Source organism: Gopherus evgoodei, chromosome 20, assembly GCF_007399415.2.
Source record: "Gopherus evgoodei ecotype Sinaloan lineage chromosome 20, rGopEvg1_v1.p, whole genome shotgun sequence".
Lineage (NCBI taxonomy): Eukaryota > Metazoa > Chordata > Testudines > Testudinidae > Gopherus > Gopherus evgoodei.
This window is the reverse complement of record NC_044341.1, coordinates 18,341,024-18,359,633: the sequence shown is the minus strand read 5'-3', so window position 1 is coordinate 18,359,633 and position 18,610 is coordinate 18,341,024. Positions and strand designations below refer to the sequence as shown.

The 18,610-nt window shown below is 48.4% G+C and overlaps 1 protein-coding gene across 1 annotated transcript in view; it reads right to left on the bottom strand.

Annotated features, from left to right (window-relative positions):
- Positions 1-3,259: 3,259 nt before the first annotated feature.
- PPP1R8 (protein phosphatase 1 regulatory subunit 8) overlaps positions 3,260-18,610 on the bottom strand; it is a 38,774-nt gene continuing 23,423 nt past the window's right edge. The window contains exons 3-7 of the mRNA XM_030538937.1: positions 10,566-10,719; positions 9,574-9,794; positions 8,924-9,068; positions 7,799-7,863; positions 3,260-5,791 (exon numbers count right to left, since the gene is read on the bottom strand). Coding sequence (XP_030394797.1) covers positions 5,438-5,791; positions 7,799-7,863; positions 8,924-9,068; positions 9,574-9,794; positions 10,566-10,719 — 939 coding nt within the window. The 3' untranslated portion in view covers positions 3,260-5,437. The remainder of the gene's footprint in view (positions 5,792-7,798; positions 7,864-8,923; positions 9,069-9,573; positions 9,795-10,565; positions 10,720-18,610) is intronic.

The following is an 18,610-nucleotide window of genomic DNA, read 5'->3' as shown; positions in this document are numbered from 1 at the left end:
AATGGGTTCCCTCTGCCCTTACATCTGAGTGTTTTCCATTACTCTGGGAATGCTGCACATGGCCTGCTCCCGGTAAGGGCTGCCCCATGCTCTGCTGTTCCCCCGTAACTGACACATATCAGGGTGGGGTCATGTGTGGAATCTGCAGGAGTGTCCTGCAGAGTCAGCAGGTGGAGGTGGCAATTTTGCCCAGTGGAGGGCAGGGTCAGGTTGGTAGTTTGGTGCTTTGCCCTCCTGCCCCTGGAAGAACAGCAGTTTTCCCTTTTCCCAGTTGCAAAGCACAGCTCCATCCCTCAGGACTTCAGAGCTTTGCCTATTGGTTACCGCTCATACCTGGCCTTTCAGCTGGGCACATAGATTTGCCAGCTTCATGCCAGTGTCCGTGCAGATGGCCTGGTCACTGTCTGCCTGGATGTTCTGCAGGGAAAAGCTTTCTCCAGCCATCACCCCTTGGCATCCCTCCAGCAGGGGAGACATTTCACCAGAAGCTGGGACTCCAGTGCCATACAGGAAGTGCTGCTGTGGGCTGAGTTGGCTCATCGTCAGTCTCTGTTCTACTCACAGGTGAACTTCAAATATTGTAGCTGCTGCTGAGAGACCAAACATCTAGCTGGAGCTGGGTGAAAGGATAATACCAGGCTCGGCTGAGCTGGCAACCAGAACAAGGCTGCAGGGTGGCCCAGATGGTGCCAAGGAGCCTGGAGTGCCCCCTCCCTCCAGTCGGGGTGGTGTGGGGATACCCCCCCATAGGCAGAGTTACTATTTTCACCACTGTCTCCTTCCCCTCCACACTCAGTTAATGAGACAGGAGAAAAAGGCTCTAGGATGTACCTGGTGTCTGCTCGAGGGGGGGAACGAGCAAGGGAATGATTCCCAGCAGGCCTGGAACAGGAACTGGTGCAGAACAGAGAGTGAAGAGCTGTTTGTGGCCACCAACCATGGGAACTGCCGCAAAATTGCTGCAACAGCCAGCCTGCCTGTTCCTCAAAAGTCAGTGCCCCCACGGGGCTGCCAGGCTCCAGCCTAGACCGTGCAGGGCTATGGGAGTAGGGTCAGAGTAGACCTAGCACACACATTCCCATTGCACATCTTTCTGGGCTGAGGGAGGACAGGTCTCCTCGCCCGGCTGCTCCCCAACACAGCTGCCAGACTAGACAGTCCAACTCTGCTGTAGAGGGTGCTGGTGTGACAGGGACAGCCCAGCATGTCAAGGGGTGGGTGACAGGTGGGGACATGGGGAAGTCAGGAAGGGGCCGGGGGATGGGCAGGAGCCTGGAGGGAGAGGGCAGGTGCCTGCCTGCCCATCTTGTAGCTGCCCAGCATGGTGAGCAACTCGGAAGCAGGTTTCAGGGGTGCCTGGGAATGGGGGGGGGCAAGTGGGGCAATTTGCCCCAGGCCCCATGAACCCTGGCCAAGAATCTCTTCCCTGGCTACCCACTCGATGGGGGTCCAGGTCATCAGTGGCAGGTCGGTCACTCACTCTGGGTCTTCAGTGGCACTTCAGAGGCGGGTCCTTCAGTGCTGCCGAAGATGCGGAGTGAGTGAAGGACCCGCCGCCGCCACCGAAGACGCAGAGCGCCACGCAGTGAGACAATCGCCATAGCAGGTGATGCCTTTTTTTATGTCCGCTCCCCCGCTTTGCCCCAGCCCCCCTGAATCCTCTGGGCGGCCCTGGCAGTTTTGCAGAAAGCAGAGCGAGATGCTGGAGCCTGAAACCCTGGGAGGTTGCTGGTTTTGGGGAGCTGGTGGTTGGCCTGCTGAGGGGGACAGGGCAGCTTCATGGACAGGGCTGGGCTTGAGGCACACCCATGCTCAGTAAGTCAGCCAGCCAGCCAACAGCATGTACCCAAGGACTTCTCCAGGGCTCACAGGAGCAAGGGAGAGGCTGGCTTTGGGGTGGCCCTGGGCCTAAACACACAGCTGCCTCCACTGTGGGAGCTGGCTAGGATCCTGCCCCTGCCCCTCCCAATCAGCCCCATGCTTTCCAAGGGCAGACGGATAAAAGTGGCAGCTGCTTTGCTTCCTACACTGCAACTTGCCAGCTCAGTGAGCAGCGAGAGCACTGCCAAAGGCCGTGGCTCAACACCGGCCCCTGCTGAACACACGGGTCTGTGCAGGCTGCCTTGGGAACCCTCCTGGCGAGGAAGTCCCTGTCTCCCTCTGACTGCTTTTGAAATATGAGCCTGTCTCTGCTGGACTGACACGGTCTCTGCTGAACTAACACGCAGAGCTCTCCTTCCTTTGGTAGGCACCTCTCATACAACCATCTCCAACTTCCCCACTCCTGCTCTAGCCTGAATCCTCACTTCCCCGCTGTGTCCCCCTTTGATCTGGCTGACCTGCAAAGCCTCACACAGGCTTCCTCCAGCCGCACCAGTGCCTCAGCCCTGGAGTGCTTTCTGCTTCCCTGCCCTGCAGCTGCAGGAGTGCGAGTTGCTCAGCCTTTGGACCAGCCTTTAAGGATTCCTAGCCAGAGATGCAATAGCAAAGGGCCACGTTTCCAAAGGAATCCAGGACAGGTTTCTGGGTGCTCAGCCTTTACAATTGGGGCCTGCACCTTGGTGGTACTGAGCACATGCTCCTGTTGCGTTAGCTGTAGAGCTATTCCTGCCTGCATTGCTGCCACTAGAGAGACAGCGTCCACAACCCTTCCCAGGCAGGATTCTTGGGAACAGTTCCTGGAAAGACAGGGTCTAAAAATGCAAGTGTCAGATTGAGACTTGGCAAAACCACTCAGAGCAGCAGGCCCCAAAGCACTCAGTGCATTGGGTGCACATTGACATTCAGATCCCAAGTTGCACAATGGGAGCAGAGCGGTGGCCCTCAGTTGTGAGTGCTGTCCCCTGCTTTGGGCACGTAGCCCATAAACTATTGGTCCTGTGGCAGTGAACACTCCCAGGATGGCTCACAGACTGCCTCTCGAAGGCAGCATTGCCCAGGCTTTTGGGAGCTGAGCCCCTTTCAGGAAAACAAAGATCCATTTGGCCAGAGGGTCAGAAAATGGAGAAGGGCAATTACCGTTTGAGGACAATCCGTGACTGACACCATTCTGGGCAACTGGGTGTAGGCCATGAGCACAAGGCATAGGAGGCAGGGTGGGAATCAGACTTACTCTTCTTTTAGGCCAGAGCACAAGCCAGTCTGCTAAGCTTAGGGCCTCCAATGACAAGGGCATTTTGCAGTGACAAAGACCTTCAAGATGTAAACTCCCAACTGCAGCAGGGATCTAGGTTGGGAAGGAACACACTGAACTCCAAAATGACAAAATTCGCGTTTAATTTACATAGTAAAGGTTACAGGTAAAAAGCTAAACAGAAAGTGTGAAAAGGCCTATTACACAAATGTACAAACTTCTGTACAAAGCCCATGGGTTTCATGCCATCCCCTCCTTCCTGGCCCATAATAGCCACAGAGCTCTGAAATAACGAGAGCTTGTACAAACCCAACGAGGAGAAGAGCTTCAAAACAACAAGCAGGAAAGTTCCCCTTCCCCAGGGAGATCTTGCAAAATAAAGTCTGTTCAACTTTTACTTGCCCCAGCTGGTCACATCCTAAAGAGTTGCCTTCATAACACAGACAGGCAGGAAAGAGAAAAATCCTACAGCCTGGGAAGAAGTAGAACTAAAAATCTAGGGAGGAAGTCTGTAAGTGGACTTTGGAGGATTTGGAATAGGAACGACTAAAGAGGAACACAAGCGATTTAGCATGATAACCTAAAACATGGTGTGTTACAATCATACCATGGAGAAATGGCACCAGGAAAAGTTCCAGCATCTAGTAGTTTGAGCCAGACATGGTGGAGAGCGGGAGGGAACCAGCCAGGCCATAAGGGACTTCAACCAATCCTGGCTGGGGTAGTTACTAGCTCATTTTTATAACACAAACATGATAGAATTTGTCATTCTGCAGAAGCAAACATTACACAGATTTTGGAACATCTGTCCAAAGCAGTTCAAGGGTGTATGGCCAGATCTGATACATTACAGGGCAGCATAACTCTGATGGCTGTCAGGTTTTGGCAACACTAGTTTGCCAGGTAACTCCTCACAATGCACTACTAATGACCCGCCAGGGATGTTGCGTCATATTTTAGGGCACATTCTGGAGGAATTCCCAGAAATAATATGGTGACTAATTAGATGAACTATTAATCACACAATATAAAGGCTCCTGAATAAGCCTAGGACAATGTAGCATTGCTTTCTCTATGTATTTACTTAAAGCAAAATACTGAATGAACGTAAAATTTCAGTTTTAGAAGCTAAAGATGAGGATTTGCAGGAGTATTCCCAGTCACATTTCTCATTTCGTTCAACTGAAAGAAAAACAAAAAGGTCAAACCACAGCACTGTGTATCCAAGTGCGGAAAAACTGCTTTTGTTAGATGAGGCAGGATTTTACATTTCACTAAGAAACTACCATCATTTCAGGAATCTGCTGCTTGTCTTTAATCCCTGCCCTTTGCTGTTAACAGGGGAAAAGGACAACATACAGAAGACTGCACACGGTTTTATTCTTTAATCATTAAAACCCATGTAGTTTGTATGTGACCAACCCATGGCTGCTGGCTGGCTAGCTGTTCCTAATCACAGACCTATGACACTTTGTGTGCTCACAAGTCTTAAGGTGCTCTGTGTGTGTGTATTCTCTTCAATAAAAGATATTTCATTTCAGCTGAAGGATTAAAAACCATATTTAAAAAACCAAGTGTCCCTATTTGTGTCCTCTGTAACACCTCAAATATTAGAGCAGAAAGGTTTTTAAAAAGGAGTTCACATTAACCATTTCTTTGCTGTTTGCCTTTTGTGTTTAACAGAGGGTGATAAGTAGAAACTGACTAGTCAATTTCTACTTTTTTATTTCTTGTCCATTTCACCTCCAGCTTCTCAAGGGCTACCCAGATGCTGCCATGTTTTAGGTTGCAAGTACAAAGGAATGTTTACAGCCAAACTAAAAGCGTTTATGTGATTTTGTAACGGTAAAACAAAGCCATTCCATTTATATTACATTTTGTCATGGTTTAAAGTTACACACAAAAGCCTGATTTAGTACTGAATTTAGGCCTGCTTACTCTTCAGGTGGTGCATATCGCCCTGAGCAGTCTAGTTGGAGCGAGGCTGCTCATAGTCAGCACTACACCTAGTTGATGTGTTTGCAGGATCAGGCCATAAATGTGGGGCTGAATTACTTGACAGGGTCCTTTTAACTTATGGAGCGTAATGGCTACGGGAAAAGGCTGCTGGCCTTTAGATTCAAAAGGAGGTGGGAGATATGTGTTTTACAGACATATAAAAATGTTTTGAAGACAGATCTTTGAAGGACATTTCACTCCTCCAATCTTGATATTACATGTGGTTAGGACAAAAACTTTAAAAGACGATACTGCACGGGAACAGCTTCTCAAGTTCATCGCTCCCACCCCCAAACAAAGCCCATCTCAGATCAGTAGAGAAGGGGTGGGCTTCTTGCCTGGCCAAGCCTCCTTTGCATATTTCTTCTTCTTCGGTTCATTCACAGCTTCAGGATTAAAGACGGCAGGGTTGGGAGCAGGGTTCATGCTAACCGTCGATGGCACAACGGGAGTCAAGTCCACCTCTGGGGCAAGATTGGGGTAGGGCATTGGCAGGCCTCCAATGAGTGCTGTCCCATGAATGCCATGCGATTGGGAACCTGCCTCATTGTGAGTGGGAGGCAGGCCACCATACAATCCTCCACCGTAGGGGAAGTTCTGCATGCGCCGTGTTACAGACTCATCCATGCTCAGCGAGCCTGGGTTTTCCATCCGTTTCTTCTGCAATTGGAGGGAAGAAAGAACTATTTAGTGAATGGTTCACAGCATGGAGGACCAGAACAAGAAGCCACTTTAACTGGATCCCAGCTAATTTTTTCACCTTCTCCTCAAACACCACAAATGGTCACCATGTACACCACGCTTAGCTTTGTCCTATATGAAGCAGTTACAGACATGGACAGGTTATCCTCTTCCCCATCGCCCCAGTTGGCTTTCCTTTGGGGCTGTCACCGAAGTCACTCCCAACGCTCTCATTGATGCAGAGTGCAGGACAGACTGAGGGCATGTCTACAGGACAGACTTAAGTCGATTTAAGTTGAGACACAGCCACTGTAATTAGTTACTGAGGTTTTTCAGGTCCACCACGACCCTCCTTCTGTCAGTGGAGCACGTCCTCTCCAGGAGCACTTGCACTGACTAAACAGGGGCAGTGTGCAGGGGCTGAGAGCACAGGCTCTCAGTTCCAGGAGGAGCTCCCTGGCTGCCCAGCCTCGGAGCAAAGAGTGCCCCCACCTGCCCTGGAGTGACAACCCAAGCTGTGAGCCAGGTGTGGGGTTCACAGCAGGGAACCTTCCAGACTTTCTGTCAATTTCACAGCTCCAGCATTGACAAGAATGACAGCCAACAGCTGATGTAAGCAATGCGGTGTCTACATGGACACTGTTGCCTTAACTACATCGATGCCTCTCATGGAGGTGGAGTTAATATGTTGGTGTAGTACGGCACTTACACTGGTGGGAGCAAGGCTGTAGTGTCCACACTGACATAATTCGGTTGATGTAAACTGCCTTACGTCAACTTAACTCTATAGCACAGACCAGTCCTGAGTGCTGGAAGCATTAGGTAGGGGTTAGTTTATGGAATAGACTAAGCTTCCCAACTTTGCCTCCCGAGCTTGCTTGCCCGACCTGCATGTGTCCAGAAGGCATGGCTGAGTGGGCATGGTTTCTAAAGTATATTTCTTTACCTGGATACAAATTAACAAACAGGGCTGCCTCTGGATTATGAGTGGCAGATTTTATGTCTTGCTTTTGATCACCCAGGTCTTTTTACAGAGCAGTTACAATTAATTTAGAACGTAAGTAATCTTATGAGTAACTCAAAGTATTCCTTCCCATGAGCACTACTTTGTACTTGTCAATATGAGATTTCATCTGCAATCACAGTGTTAGGCTATTCTGAAGTTCCTCAGTGTTCTTTAGTCCTGAGTAGCTTACATAATGGTGTTATCTGCAGACTTGCCCACTTCATTGTTCCCTGCCTTCCCACAGAAAAAGTGAATGTATCAAACCTCACCAGTCCTAATATGGAACTTTCTCTGACACCCACCGTTAACCTTTTCTCGTGTAGAAAACAGACCATTGATTCCTATTTGTTGTTTTCTGCCCCCTAGCCAGCTTCTAATCCAGTGGTGGGCAGCCTGTAGCCTGTCAGTGTAATCGGCTGTCAGGCCGCGAGACAGCATTTACATTGAGCATCCGCAGGCATGGCTGCTCACAGCTCGCCATTTCCAGCCAATGGGAGCTGCAGGAAGCAGTGGCCAGCACATCCCTCTGACTCATGTCACTTCCCGCAGCTCCCATTGGCTGGGAACGGCAAACTGCAGCCACTGGGAGCTGTGGGCAGCCGTGCCTGCAGACCGTCAAGGTAAACATTGTCTCGCAGCCTGACTGCCGATTACCCTGATGGGCTGCGTGCGGCTCACAGGCTGCCCACCACGGCTCTCATCCATGACAGTATTTTGTGTCTCATCCTATAACACCAAAAAACACAGCCAATGAATTTTTAGAAAAGCATTTGGGACATTTCTATTGATCTTCAATTTTGTAAACGCTGCCTAAATTATGAACCTAAACAGACCTGCCAGTTTCCCTTTAATCCATCTGAACACAAAAAGAAAACACTGACAAATCCACCACCCTAATGCACAATATTTAAGACAATAATTCACGCTATAGATTACAAATTAAGACAAAGGTTTTGGTTAGTTTGGAAGTTAGTTTGTACCTTAACTGGGACCACTGCTGTCTGTACCATGTTTCTGAAACGCCCAACTGAAGGGTCCACGTCCTCTGTAAGCATGAGAAGGATTAGGCTTTTAGTATGAAGGCTACAAGAGAGGATGTACGCTGCAGCGTGCACATGGCATGCAAGCGCACCTCTACATGGAAGTGTCATATGGACCTTCCCTTCAGACAGCAGCAGTTCAGGAGCTGTACGTGCACAGTAGAGAAACTAAGATCCTTCACACTGCTGGGGCCATCTAGTGGCAGTGGGCTCCCAATTTATTCAGACTGGGAAGAGCTGGAAGAACTGTTGACCCTTGGGGATGGGTGTTGTTATTGCTTAGGTTACAGTTGTTCCAATGGTTAATTTACCGTACCCACCTTCCTTCCTGACTGACTTTGCTAAGCTTCAACTTCCAGACAAACAAATTCAAATTGGAAATGAAGAACCTGTACAACTCACGCCGGCTGATGCTTGAAGTGGGATGTAAAAGGTTAAGCCGTTTAAGCATTAGGCTTACCGTTAACTGGAATTTAACCAGTAACTCCACCCCTTGGCCGCCAGAGGGCCCCCTCGGCGGGACCCACCCCCCAGCCACCTATGCAGATTAGCAGGGGAAATTTGAACTGTGGATCCAAACTCGGGTCTGCCATCCCTGCAACTACAGGTGCTCAAAGTATCTAGGGCTAGATTTTCAAAAACACTCAGCTCCCATTTAGACACCAAAATATGAGAGCTCAGCACATACGGTGTTGAGTTCTGAGCTGCTGGAAGTTTAATCTCTACCACCTCAGGGGCTCTGTCTGGGTGCTTAGCAAGTGGCTCAGGAGCTGTAGGGGTTGAGGGACCTTATGTATCCTCTTCTCAGGAGACAACAGTATGGTTCAGCTGGAAAGTGCCTTGGAGGGCACATAACACCGATGTGGGGAAATGTGGGTGCTTCTCTGAAGGGCCAGTCCCCTTGGAGTCTCCAACTCAGATTTCTGTGTTTTCCAACTGACTGGCTCGCTGGCCATGTGAGGCAGGGGCGGGGGCAGGGTGTGGTTCCAAATATGGGATATTAGCACGCAGGCTCTCAGAGGGGTGGGGGCGAGGAGATGGGAGGGGCAAGATACACATGCTCACCTGGATTAATGATCTCGTCATCGTCACTGAATGTCACTCTGGAGTTCTTCCGTTTTCTCTTTGGTCTCTGAATATCCAAGTTCCCTTCCTCTATGGTGAGCGTAGAGATTCTCTTGTTGTGGGCTGTGTTAAACTCTGTCAGGTTCTAAGGACACAATCAGGGAGGAAATGGTCAGTGCAGCTATAACACACGCAGCAGCCATCGGAGAGCTGTGAGAGTTAACAGCAGAGCACAGCACATGACCTAGCCCCAGCCTTAAACCTCAAGGAAAGAAAGAATGGGGCAGAAGTGCCAGCTGCACTTTCTCGGTCCCCGTCCTGGTCTGCCCTTCACTAACTGACTGCAGGTGATGGGGCTACAGCAGGCACTGCTTGTGAATGAACAACAGGGCTGGGCACCTGCCAGCGACCTGGTGTGGGTCTGGCTGGGACGGAAGAAAATGGCTGAGTGCCTGTCAGAAAAATCACTGGACTGTTATACAAAAGGTGCTGGAAAGCAGCATGAAGGCAAGCCTATTCTAGTGGCATAAGATGGCTTGTGAGTGTCAGCAGCAGACACCCCTAAAACCAGGGAAACGAGCCCCAAGGACACTCAAGCCAATGGTGGGGAGTGCTATCCAGTCAGAGGCACAATGCTCTGTGGTCCTCACATCAAGCTCGGTCTCCTCCTCCGGCAGGCCCAGCAAGCCCTTCAGCTCCTCATCATCACCACCCATTTTCTCATCTCCTTTAACCGCGGATGGCAGCGTCTGTGGCTTCTCTCGCAGAGTATACGCCCGCGTAGAGGCACCAAATGAAACTGTGGAGTCAATGGGAATCTGCTGGGGCTTGTGAGGTTCCAAACGGATATGACCCAAGAACGTGCCATGTGCTGAGGAGAATATCAGAATGAAAACACAGACTGTCACTGGGGAACTGGAACACTGCCATAAGGTCAAAACCCAGGCGTGAATGGCTGGATATATACACGTCACTGCAGTAACGCTACCACCCAAACATCCCATGCAGGGGGCTCACTCCCAAACACCAAGGGGTCAGCACTCCCCTAATAACTCAAACAGAAATGACGAGTACACTTTGGTTTCAGGCTTCCTCTAGCACTTCTAGCCACCCCTTGCTTGTATCCTGCTGCTTGGAACAGGCTGGAGCTCCCTTGAGTTCCAGATCCTGAGAAAGTGCCCTACACAATGGAGATGTAGCTTTATAAGCCTTTTTTTATACTTCAAGTTATAACAGTTTTGAAGGGAAGGCCAAGTCCCTCCATAACCTCACTGCCATGCTACCACTCTGATCGACTCCAGAGCCTGGAAATACTGTCACCAATCGCTGAATGAGGGAGGGGCACTGAGTGACCCAAGGAGTCCCTCTACCCCCGGCTTGAATGAGCATGTTAGTTCATATCCCAGATGCCATAGTTTCCACACATGGCAAATGTGACTGGAAAGGAATATAGCTCTGGGGATGTTCAAGAAGGTGTGAGCATTGGGATGTAGTGCACTGGAAGTGTTACAAGTTCTCAGTCAATAAGAAGTTAACACAAACTCAATCCTTAAGCATCAAAACATTTTTTCAAACATTTTTAAAATCCAGCCAGTCAAACTATCAAATCACCCGCTCCCTGGTTAAATGCCAAGTTACTTACTGCTGTTAAGGTCTATGAGGAAAACCCTTTTAAGATGTTTGTGATACACCAAGGCAGCATGGACCCGAGAGCAGGACTGGTGATCAATGGTAAAATCGCACAGATCAGGGTTTCTCCCAAATAGATAATATTTCTTCTCATCAATGATCAGTTTCTGAGGTAGAATATTAAATAAATAGCAACGTTACCTTATCAGATTCATACAATCTCCCAGATCGTCCTAAAACATGGACTCTAGAACATGAAGCAAACAGATCAAAACCCATCACAATCCCACAAATCTTTAGCAAACTAGTAGAGGAAGGAAAAACTATGCATGACATAGGAAGTGACACATGGTATCAGCATATTAAAGCCTGTTGGATAACATTTCAATGTTGCCTTGAACTGATCAAAGGAAATTCAAAGAAAGCTCTGTTTTATAAAATCAGAGCAACTGGAGATGGAAGACATCTATTGGGTCCTATCCAGTCCACCACCTTGAGGCCAGTGCGAAACACAGTTTTGGAAGGGATAAAACACACTATGCTTCAGGGCTTCAACCAATCTAACTACTGGGTATTAGAATGAGGCTGGGGGATTGGGCGGGTGAGGGGAGAGGGGAAGAGATTACTCCACATGTGCCTACTGTGGGGTTTCTCATAGACTCATAGACTTTAGGGTCAGAAGGGACAAATATGATCTAGTCTGCCCTCATGCACAATGCAGGCCACAGAATCTCACCCACCCACTTCTATAACAAACCTCTAACCTATGCCCGAGTTATTGAAGTCTTCAAATTGTGGTTTGAAGACCTCAAGCTGCAGAGAATCCTCCAGCAAGTGACCCATGCCCCATGCTACAGAGGAAGGCGAAAAACGTCCAGGGCCTCTGCCAATCTGCCCCGGAGGAAAATTCCTTCCTGACCTCAAATATGGCGATCAGCTAAACCCTGAGCATGTGGGCAAGACTCACCAGCCAGCACTCAGGAAAGAATTCTCTGCAGTAACTCAGACCCCATCCCATCTAACATCCCATCACAGACCACTGGGCACACTTACCTGCTGATAATCAAAGATCAATTGCCAAAATTAAGCTATCCCATCATACTATCCCTTCCATAAACTTATCAAGCTTAGTCTTAAAGCCAGATATGTCTTTTGCCCCCACTACTCCCCTTGGAAAGCTGTTCCAGAACTTCACTCCTCTAATGGTTAGAAACCTTCATCTAATTTCAAGTCTAAACTTCCTAGTGTCCAGTTTATACCCATTCGTTCTTGTGTCTACATTGGTACTAAGCTTAAATAATTCCTCTCCCTCCCTAATATTAATCCCTCTGATATATTTATAAAGCGCAAGCATATCCCCCCTCAACCTTCTTTTGGTTAGGTTAAACAAGCCAAGCTCTTTGAGTCTCCTTTCATAAGGCAGGTTTTCCATTCCTCGGATCATCCTAGTAGCCCGTCTCTGAACCTGTTCCAGTTTGAATTCATCCTTCTTAAACATGGGAGACCAGAACTGCACACAGTATTCCAGATGAGGTCTCACCAGTGCCTTATATAACGGTACTAACACCTCCTTATCTTTGCTGGAAATACTTCGCTTGATGCATCCTAAAACTGCATTAGCTTTTTTAACGGCCATATCACACTGGCAGCTCATAGTCATCCTGTGATCAACCAATACTCCAAGGTCTGTTGCTTCCAACTGATGTGTCTCCAATTTATAACTAAAATTCTTATTATTAATCCCTAAATGCATGACCTTGCACTTTTCACTATTAAATTTCATCCTGTTACTATTACTCCAGTTTACAAGGTCATCCAGATCTTCCTGTAGGATATCCCGGTCCTTCTCTGTATTGGCAATACCTCCCAGTTTTGTGTCATCCGCAAACTTTAATAGCACATTCCCGCTTTTTTGCCAAGGTCAGTAATAAAAAGATTAAATAAGATTGGTCCCAAAACTGATCCCTGAGGAACTCCACTAGTAACCTCCTTCCAGGCTGACAGTTCACCCTTCAGTACGATCCGTTGTAGTCTCCCCTTTAACCAGTTCCTTATCCACCTTTCAATTTTCATACTGATCCCCATCTTTTCCAATTTAACTAATAATTCCCCATGTGGAACCGTGTCAAATGCCTTACTGAAATCAAGGTAAATTAGATCTACTGCATTTCCTTTGTCTAAATAATCTGTCACCTTCTCAAAGACCTTCCTGTGACGTATATGGTACTGGGCACAGTCAGAGACCGCATACTGGGTTAGATGGACCTTGGGTCCAATGGAGAATAGCGAGTCCTATGTTCCTATGCAGGATTGTGCCTATATTGTGTTCTCCAGAGCTTTGTTTGGCCTAGTTGGTTTCTCCAGTGTGTTTTCACCCACAACCAAATCCACCTATTTGCCCATTTCTTCTGTTACTCTTCTTAGGCCTTGGCTACACTTGGAGGTCTGCAGTGCTGGGTGTTACAGCTGTCTTCGTAAAGCTGTGCAGGGACAGCACTGGAGTGTGGCCACACTGACAGCTACCAGCGCTGCAGTGTGCCACATTTGCAGCGCTGTTGGGAGTGGTGCATTATGGGCAGCTATCCCACAGAGCACCTCGTCCCATTTTGGCGCCGTGGGTTGTGGGAAGGGGACAGAAGGGTGCGGGTCATTCTGCTTCCTGTCCCAACGCCCCGTGATGCATCGCTTTGCATCCCAGCAGTCCCTGTTTTTCCACCCACGTTTGGCGCCATTGTGACTCTCCCAACAGTTTCTGTGCAGTGCAATTTCTGTGGGAAATGGAGCCTGAACTGCTGAGGAGTATGCTGATGAGTCTCGCCAGCACATCACATTTGGCAGTTGAGCTGTTCCTTAAGCTCCAAAGTGATGAGGAGTCCGACGATGATTGCGAGTCGCCTGACGCGTATGACACGACGTTGCTTATGGCTTTCACAGAAATGCTCAGCACCATAGAACGCCGCTTTTGGGCTCGGGAAACAAGCACTGAGTGGTGGGATCACATCGTCATAGAAGTCTAGGATGACAAGCAGTGGCTGCAGAACTTTCGGATGAGAAAAGCCACTTTCATGGGACTGTGTGAGGAGGTTGCCCGCACCCTGCGGCGCAAGGACACGCGATTGAGAGCTGCCCTGCTGGTGGAGAAGTGGGTGGCTATTGCAGTCTGGAAGCTGGCAACTCCAGATAGCTACCGATCGGTTGGGAACCAGTTTGGAGTGGGAAAGTTGACCGTTGGAGTCGTTTTGATGCAAGTTTGCAGGGTCAATAATCGCATCCTGCTAAGAAGAACCGTGACTCTGGGGAACGTGCAGGACATTCTGGATGGCTTTGCACAAATGGGTTTCTCTAACTGTGAAGGAGCGATAGATGGGACGCATATTCCTATTCTGGCACCACTCCACCTAGCATCTGCGTACGTTAATCGGAAGGGGGTATTTCTCTATGGTTCTCCAGGCGCTTGTGAATCACCGTGGGCGTTTCATTGACATTAACACAGGCTGGCCTGGAAAGGTGCATGATGCACGCATCTTTCGGAACACAGGCCTGTTCAGGAAGCTGCAGGCAGGGACTTTTTTCCCAGACTGGAAGATCACAGTAAGGGACGTCGAAATGCCCATTGTGATCCTTGGAGATCCCGCTTACCCGTTAATGCCTTGGCTCATTAAACCATATACAGGGAAGCTTGACAGGAGGAAGGACCGGTTCAACTACAGGCTGAGCCGGTGCCGAATGACTGTGGAGTGTGCTTTTGGCTGTTTAAAAGGGCACTGGCAATCTCTGTATAGGAAGCTAGACTTTGGGGAAAGCAGCATCCCTTCTGTTATATCCGCGTGCTGTACCCTCCATAATATTTGTGAAGGGAAGGGTGAAAGATTCAGTCAGGCATGGACCTCTGAGGTTAAAGGCCTGGAGGCTGAATTTGCACAGCCAGAGAGCAGGGCTACTAGAGGGGCCCAGCACAGGGCTTCAAGGATCAGGGATGCCTTGAGGGAGGAATCTGAGGCTGAAAGCAAACAGTAATGTTTGGTGCCTTGCACAGGAGTGAAGTGCAGTGGTTACAATGTTAGTAGGAATCTGTTTTTCCTAAGCTGATTTGCAGTGCCTGTTTCTTTCCTGGGCTAAGGTATCTTTGACTTTCTGCATTATTCAAGACTGTTTTCAAAGCAAAGAATTCATTTATTGAAAAGAAAAGAACTTTCTTGACAGACACACAACATTTTGGGAACCTAAAAGGGCAGGGGAGTGGGGTGGGGAACTGTACAGTCATAGGTTTGACTATGTCCTGTCTGGAGTGCTGTGCAATGACTGCTGCACTTCAGGATGCCTATACTGCATGGTGATGGGGGTTGAGTGCAGAGGGTAAGGGTCGTAGTTCTCAGGGCTGGTTGGTGAATACACAGGTGTTGGAGGCAGCTGGTGGAGGTAAGAACCTGGATGCAGGGGAAGGGGGTTTTGAGCTGACATTGGGACACAAGGGAAAGAGCTTTGGGACAGGGGCGGTGCGGTGCGGTAGTGCTCTGCCTGCATGGCTACGAGCGCCTCGATAGAGTCTGCTTGGTGCGCCAGGATGCTTATCAGCTGCTTTGTGCTTTTCTTCCTGGCCGCTGCATTTCTCTGGCGGATCCTGCTTTCCCTTTCCCTCCAGTCCTACAGTTTTTTATTCTCTCTGGCAGAGTGATGCATAACTGTTTGCAACAGGTTGTCTTTGCTTTTTCATGGCTTCTTCCGCAGGTTTTGCGGTCTTTGAGCTGCTGTTAACATGGGCAGCAGAGAACTCAAGGTCGCTTGTGGAAAGGAAAAAAAGGCAACAGTTAACAGAGGCTGCATTGTTTGTATCTCAGACAGTTATTCCCACACAGTGAAGGAGTTTACAGTCTTCACTTTAGCATAATTTTCCCATACCAAAGAGAGCGCACATAACCCACAGGAGCCTCGAAATGGTGAGTAAGGGGGACTGATTGCTTCAGGGCTGTGCAGGGGTTTCTGTGCATTGGGGAAAGCAAACTGCTGCAGGGAGCTCCTACAGTGAACGCTTTCCCAACATTTTCCACAGGAGTTAATCCTGAAAGACCTCTCGCTGCTGCGGGTCACCTAGGAAGAGCGGAAGGGTCTTCTACAGCAATGCGGATTCCGCCCTGGCCCCTATGCAGCTTGCCTGTGTGCAGTAATGGTCCCCCACCCCTCGCGGCACAGTGGCGCGGACGCATTAGCCTGACTGGGACAAGGACCACAGTGGATCTCCCTATAAACTTGCAGAAGCGCATTGCCCACGCTCTGGCTGAAACTTTTGAAGAAATTACCGAGGCCGATTACTGCGACGTGATAGACCACATCAATGGGCTATTCCACATCCAGGCATGCATGCATGCAGCCGTAACCCTCCCTCCTCTCCCAAAACAGTTCCATCCTAAAAATAAAAGCTGCTTACTGGGATCCCGCTCTTCTGCTTGTGCTTCACTAAGTACCAGCTGCTGCGACCGGCTGCCTTCCTCCTGGCTTGAGAAGAGCTCCTGGCTGCATGCCTCCTGGGACTCTGGGGTGTCTCCCTCCACTCCAGTATTATCACTCTCGGTTTCCTCCTCCCCCACCTCCTCCTCTGCCTCCACCTCCCACTCCCGCTCTGAAGTGTCCATGGTGGTCCTTGGATTGGCAGCGGGGTCACTCCCAAGTATCACGTCCAGCTCCTTGTAAAAACGGCAGGTCATGGGGGCAGCACCTGAGCGGCGGTTTCCCTCACGGGCTTTGCAATAGGCACTCCGCAGCTCCTTCACTTTAACCCTGCACTGCACCGCGTCCTGGTCATGGCCCCTTTCCAGCACGGCCGTTGATATCTGCCCATAGGTATCGTAATTCCTACGGCTGGAGCGCAGCTGGGACCGCACAGCTTCCTCATCCCAAACACTGATGAGGTCCAGCAACTCGCCATTGCTCCATGCTGGGGCTCGTCTGGTGCGTGGAGTCATGGGCACCTGGAAACATTCACTGATTGCACTCCACACCTGGCTGAGCAAACAGGAAGGGGATTTTTAAAATTCCCGGGGCATTTAAAGGGCAGGTCACCTGAGGCCAGAGCAGTAGAGTTTGAACTGATGAGCAGAGTGGCTGAGCAGGCATCTGGGATACCTCCGAATACCTCTGGAGGCCAATAACAGCGCTTTTGGTGGCCACACTGGCGGAGCAGCGATGCATCACCAGCGCTGAAGTTGTTATTCCCCAGGCAGAGGAGGAGTACAGCCAGCACTGTAGCCAGGGAGATGCAGTGCTGTATGTGCCTTGCAAGTGTGGACGGTGAGTAAGTTGCAGCGCTGTAAAGACACCACCAGTGCTGCAACTCTCCAGTGTAGCCAAGGCCTTAGTTTTTCCTTCTTACTCTGGCTCTCCATACTTACTGTATAAACAAAGTCGTTTGTTTAAACTGGATTAAGGTTGGGCATGCATGACATCCCCTCTATGTAAAAACTAAAAAAGCAAGGTACCAAGTTATGAGACACTACACCCTAATGCCAATAGAGTATTTCCATTGACAAGTGACACACTCAAAAGGAACTTCCTTCTGCCTACAGATAGTAAGGAAACACTAGCCGCCACCACGTTAATCTTCCTCATGGCATAACAATACCTTAATTAGAACTGCCGAAACATCAGCTGATATTTAGGGTCGACATATATGCATTGGTTAGGTATGTAACGTGGCTTAAGGGGAAAGTAATTTAGAGGATTACGGATCTGGATGGATTAAGATTTAAACAAATACAGTGACTAAGTCATGGAACTTCAAAACCTCCAACTCAAAACACTGGAAGACCAGGAAATGCTTACTTAAGGTGCTGCTGCACACCACACAAAACTCTGCCTCCTGTGGACGCATATAGAACCATTACAGCACCCGTGTCAACAAAAGCTGATATTTTCCCTGTGCCCATAGCACCAATCTAGGGCTCCTATTCATACCGTCTGATGGAATGGGCAGTGGGCTGCATGGCAACATCATAGTGAATACAAATTCATAGTTTTTTTAAAAATGTTTTAAATTTAAATGATAAAATATAGTATTTTTAAATAATTTAAAAAATAAAAGTAAGCAGTACTTCTGTTGCAAAGTCTAAAATAACTTGGTGAAACTAAACTGGTGGAAGTCACTGGCTAAGCACCTGGAACCAGAGTTTGCTGAAGTGTTGAACAAGTTTTTGATGGCAGCAACTTCTTTTGTAGGTGCAAAGATAGTTTCTTCATTTCAGTTTATTCAACTAGTTCAGTTCAACGATTAGTTCTTTCAAAGTTAAGAAGCCAATTGGGAGCTGAAAAAGCAGGAAAGCTTGGTTTCCTCTTACAGTCTATGGAGAAAAACTAGGTTTAAGAGGATATCTACTAATTCTAAAGTAATGAAGGACATGGAGTATTTTAAACAAGACACAAGAAGAAATTCTTCCGCTCTACTCCGTGATGATTAAGCCTCAACTGGAGTACTGTGTCCAGTTCTGGGCACCACATTTCAAGAAAGATGTGGACAAATTGGAGAAAGTCCAGAGAAGAATAAAAATGATTAAAGGTCTAGAAAACATGACCGATGAGGGAAGATTGAAAAAATTGGGTTTGTTTAGTCTGGAGAAGAGAAGACTGAGAGGGGACATGATAACAGTTTTCAAGTACATAAAAGGTTGTTACAAGGAGAAGCGAGAAAAATTGTTGTTCTTAACCTCTGAGGATAGGACAAGAAGCTTAAATTGCAGCCAGGGTGGTTTAGGCTGGACATTAGGAAAAATGTCCTGTCAGTGGTTAAGTACTGGAATAAATTCCTTAGGGAGGTTGTGGAATCTCCATCTTTGGGGATTTTTAAGAACAGGTTGGACAAACACCTATCAGAGATGATCTAGATAATACTTAGTCCTGACTTGAGTGCAGGGGACAGGACTAGATGACCTACAGGTCCCTTCCAGTTCAATGATTCTATGGTGACCTGAAACAATTAGTTCCATTCAATAACTACAGATAATACTTTCTTTGTTTAATAAATTCGTTTCATTTGCAAAGCATGTTTTGACAAAACGTTCTGATAAGAAA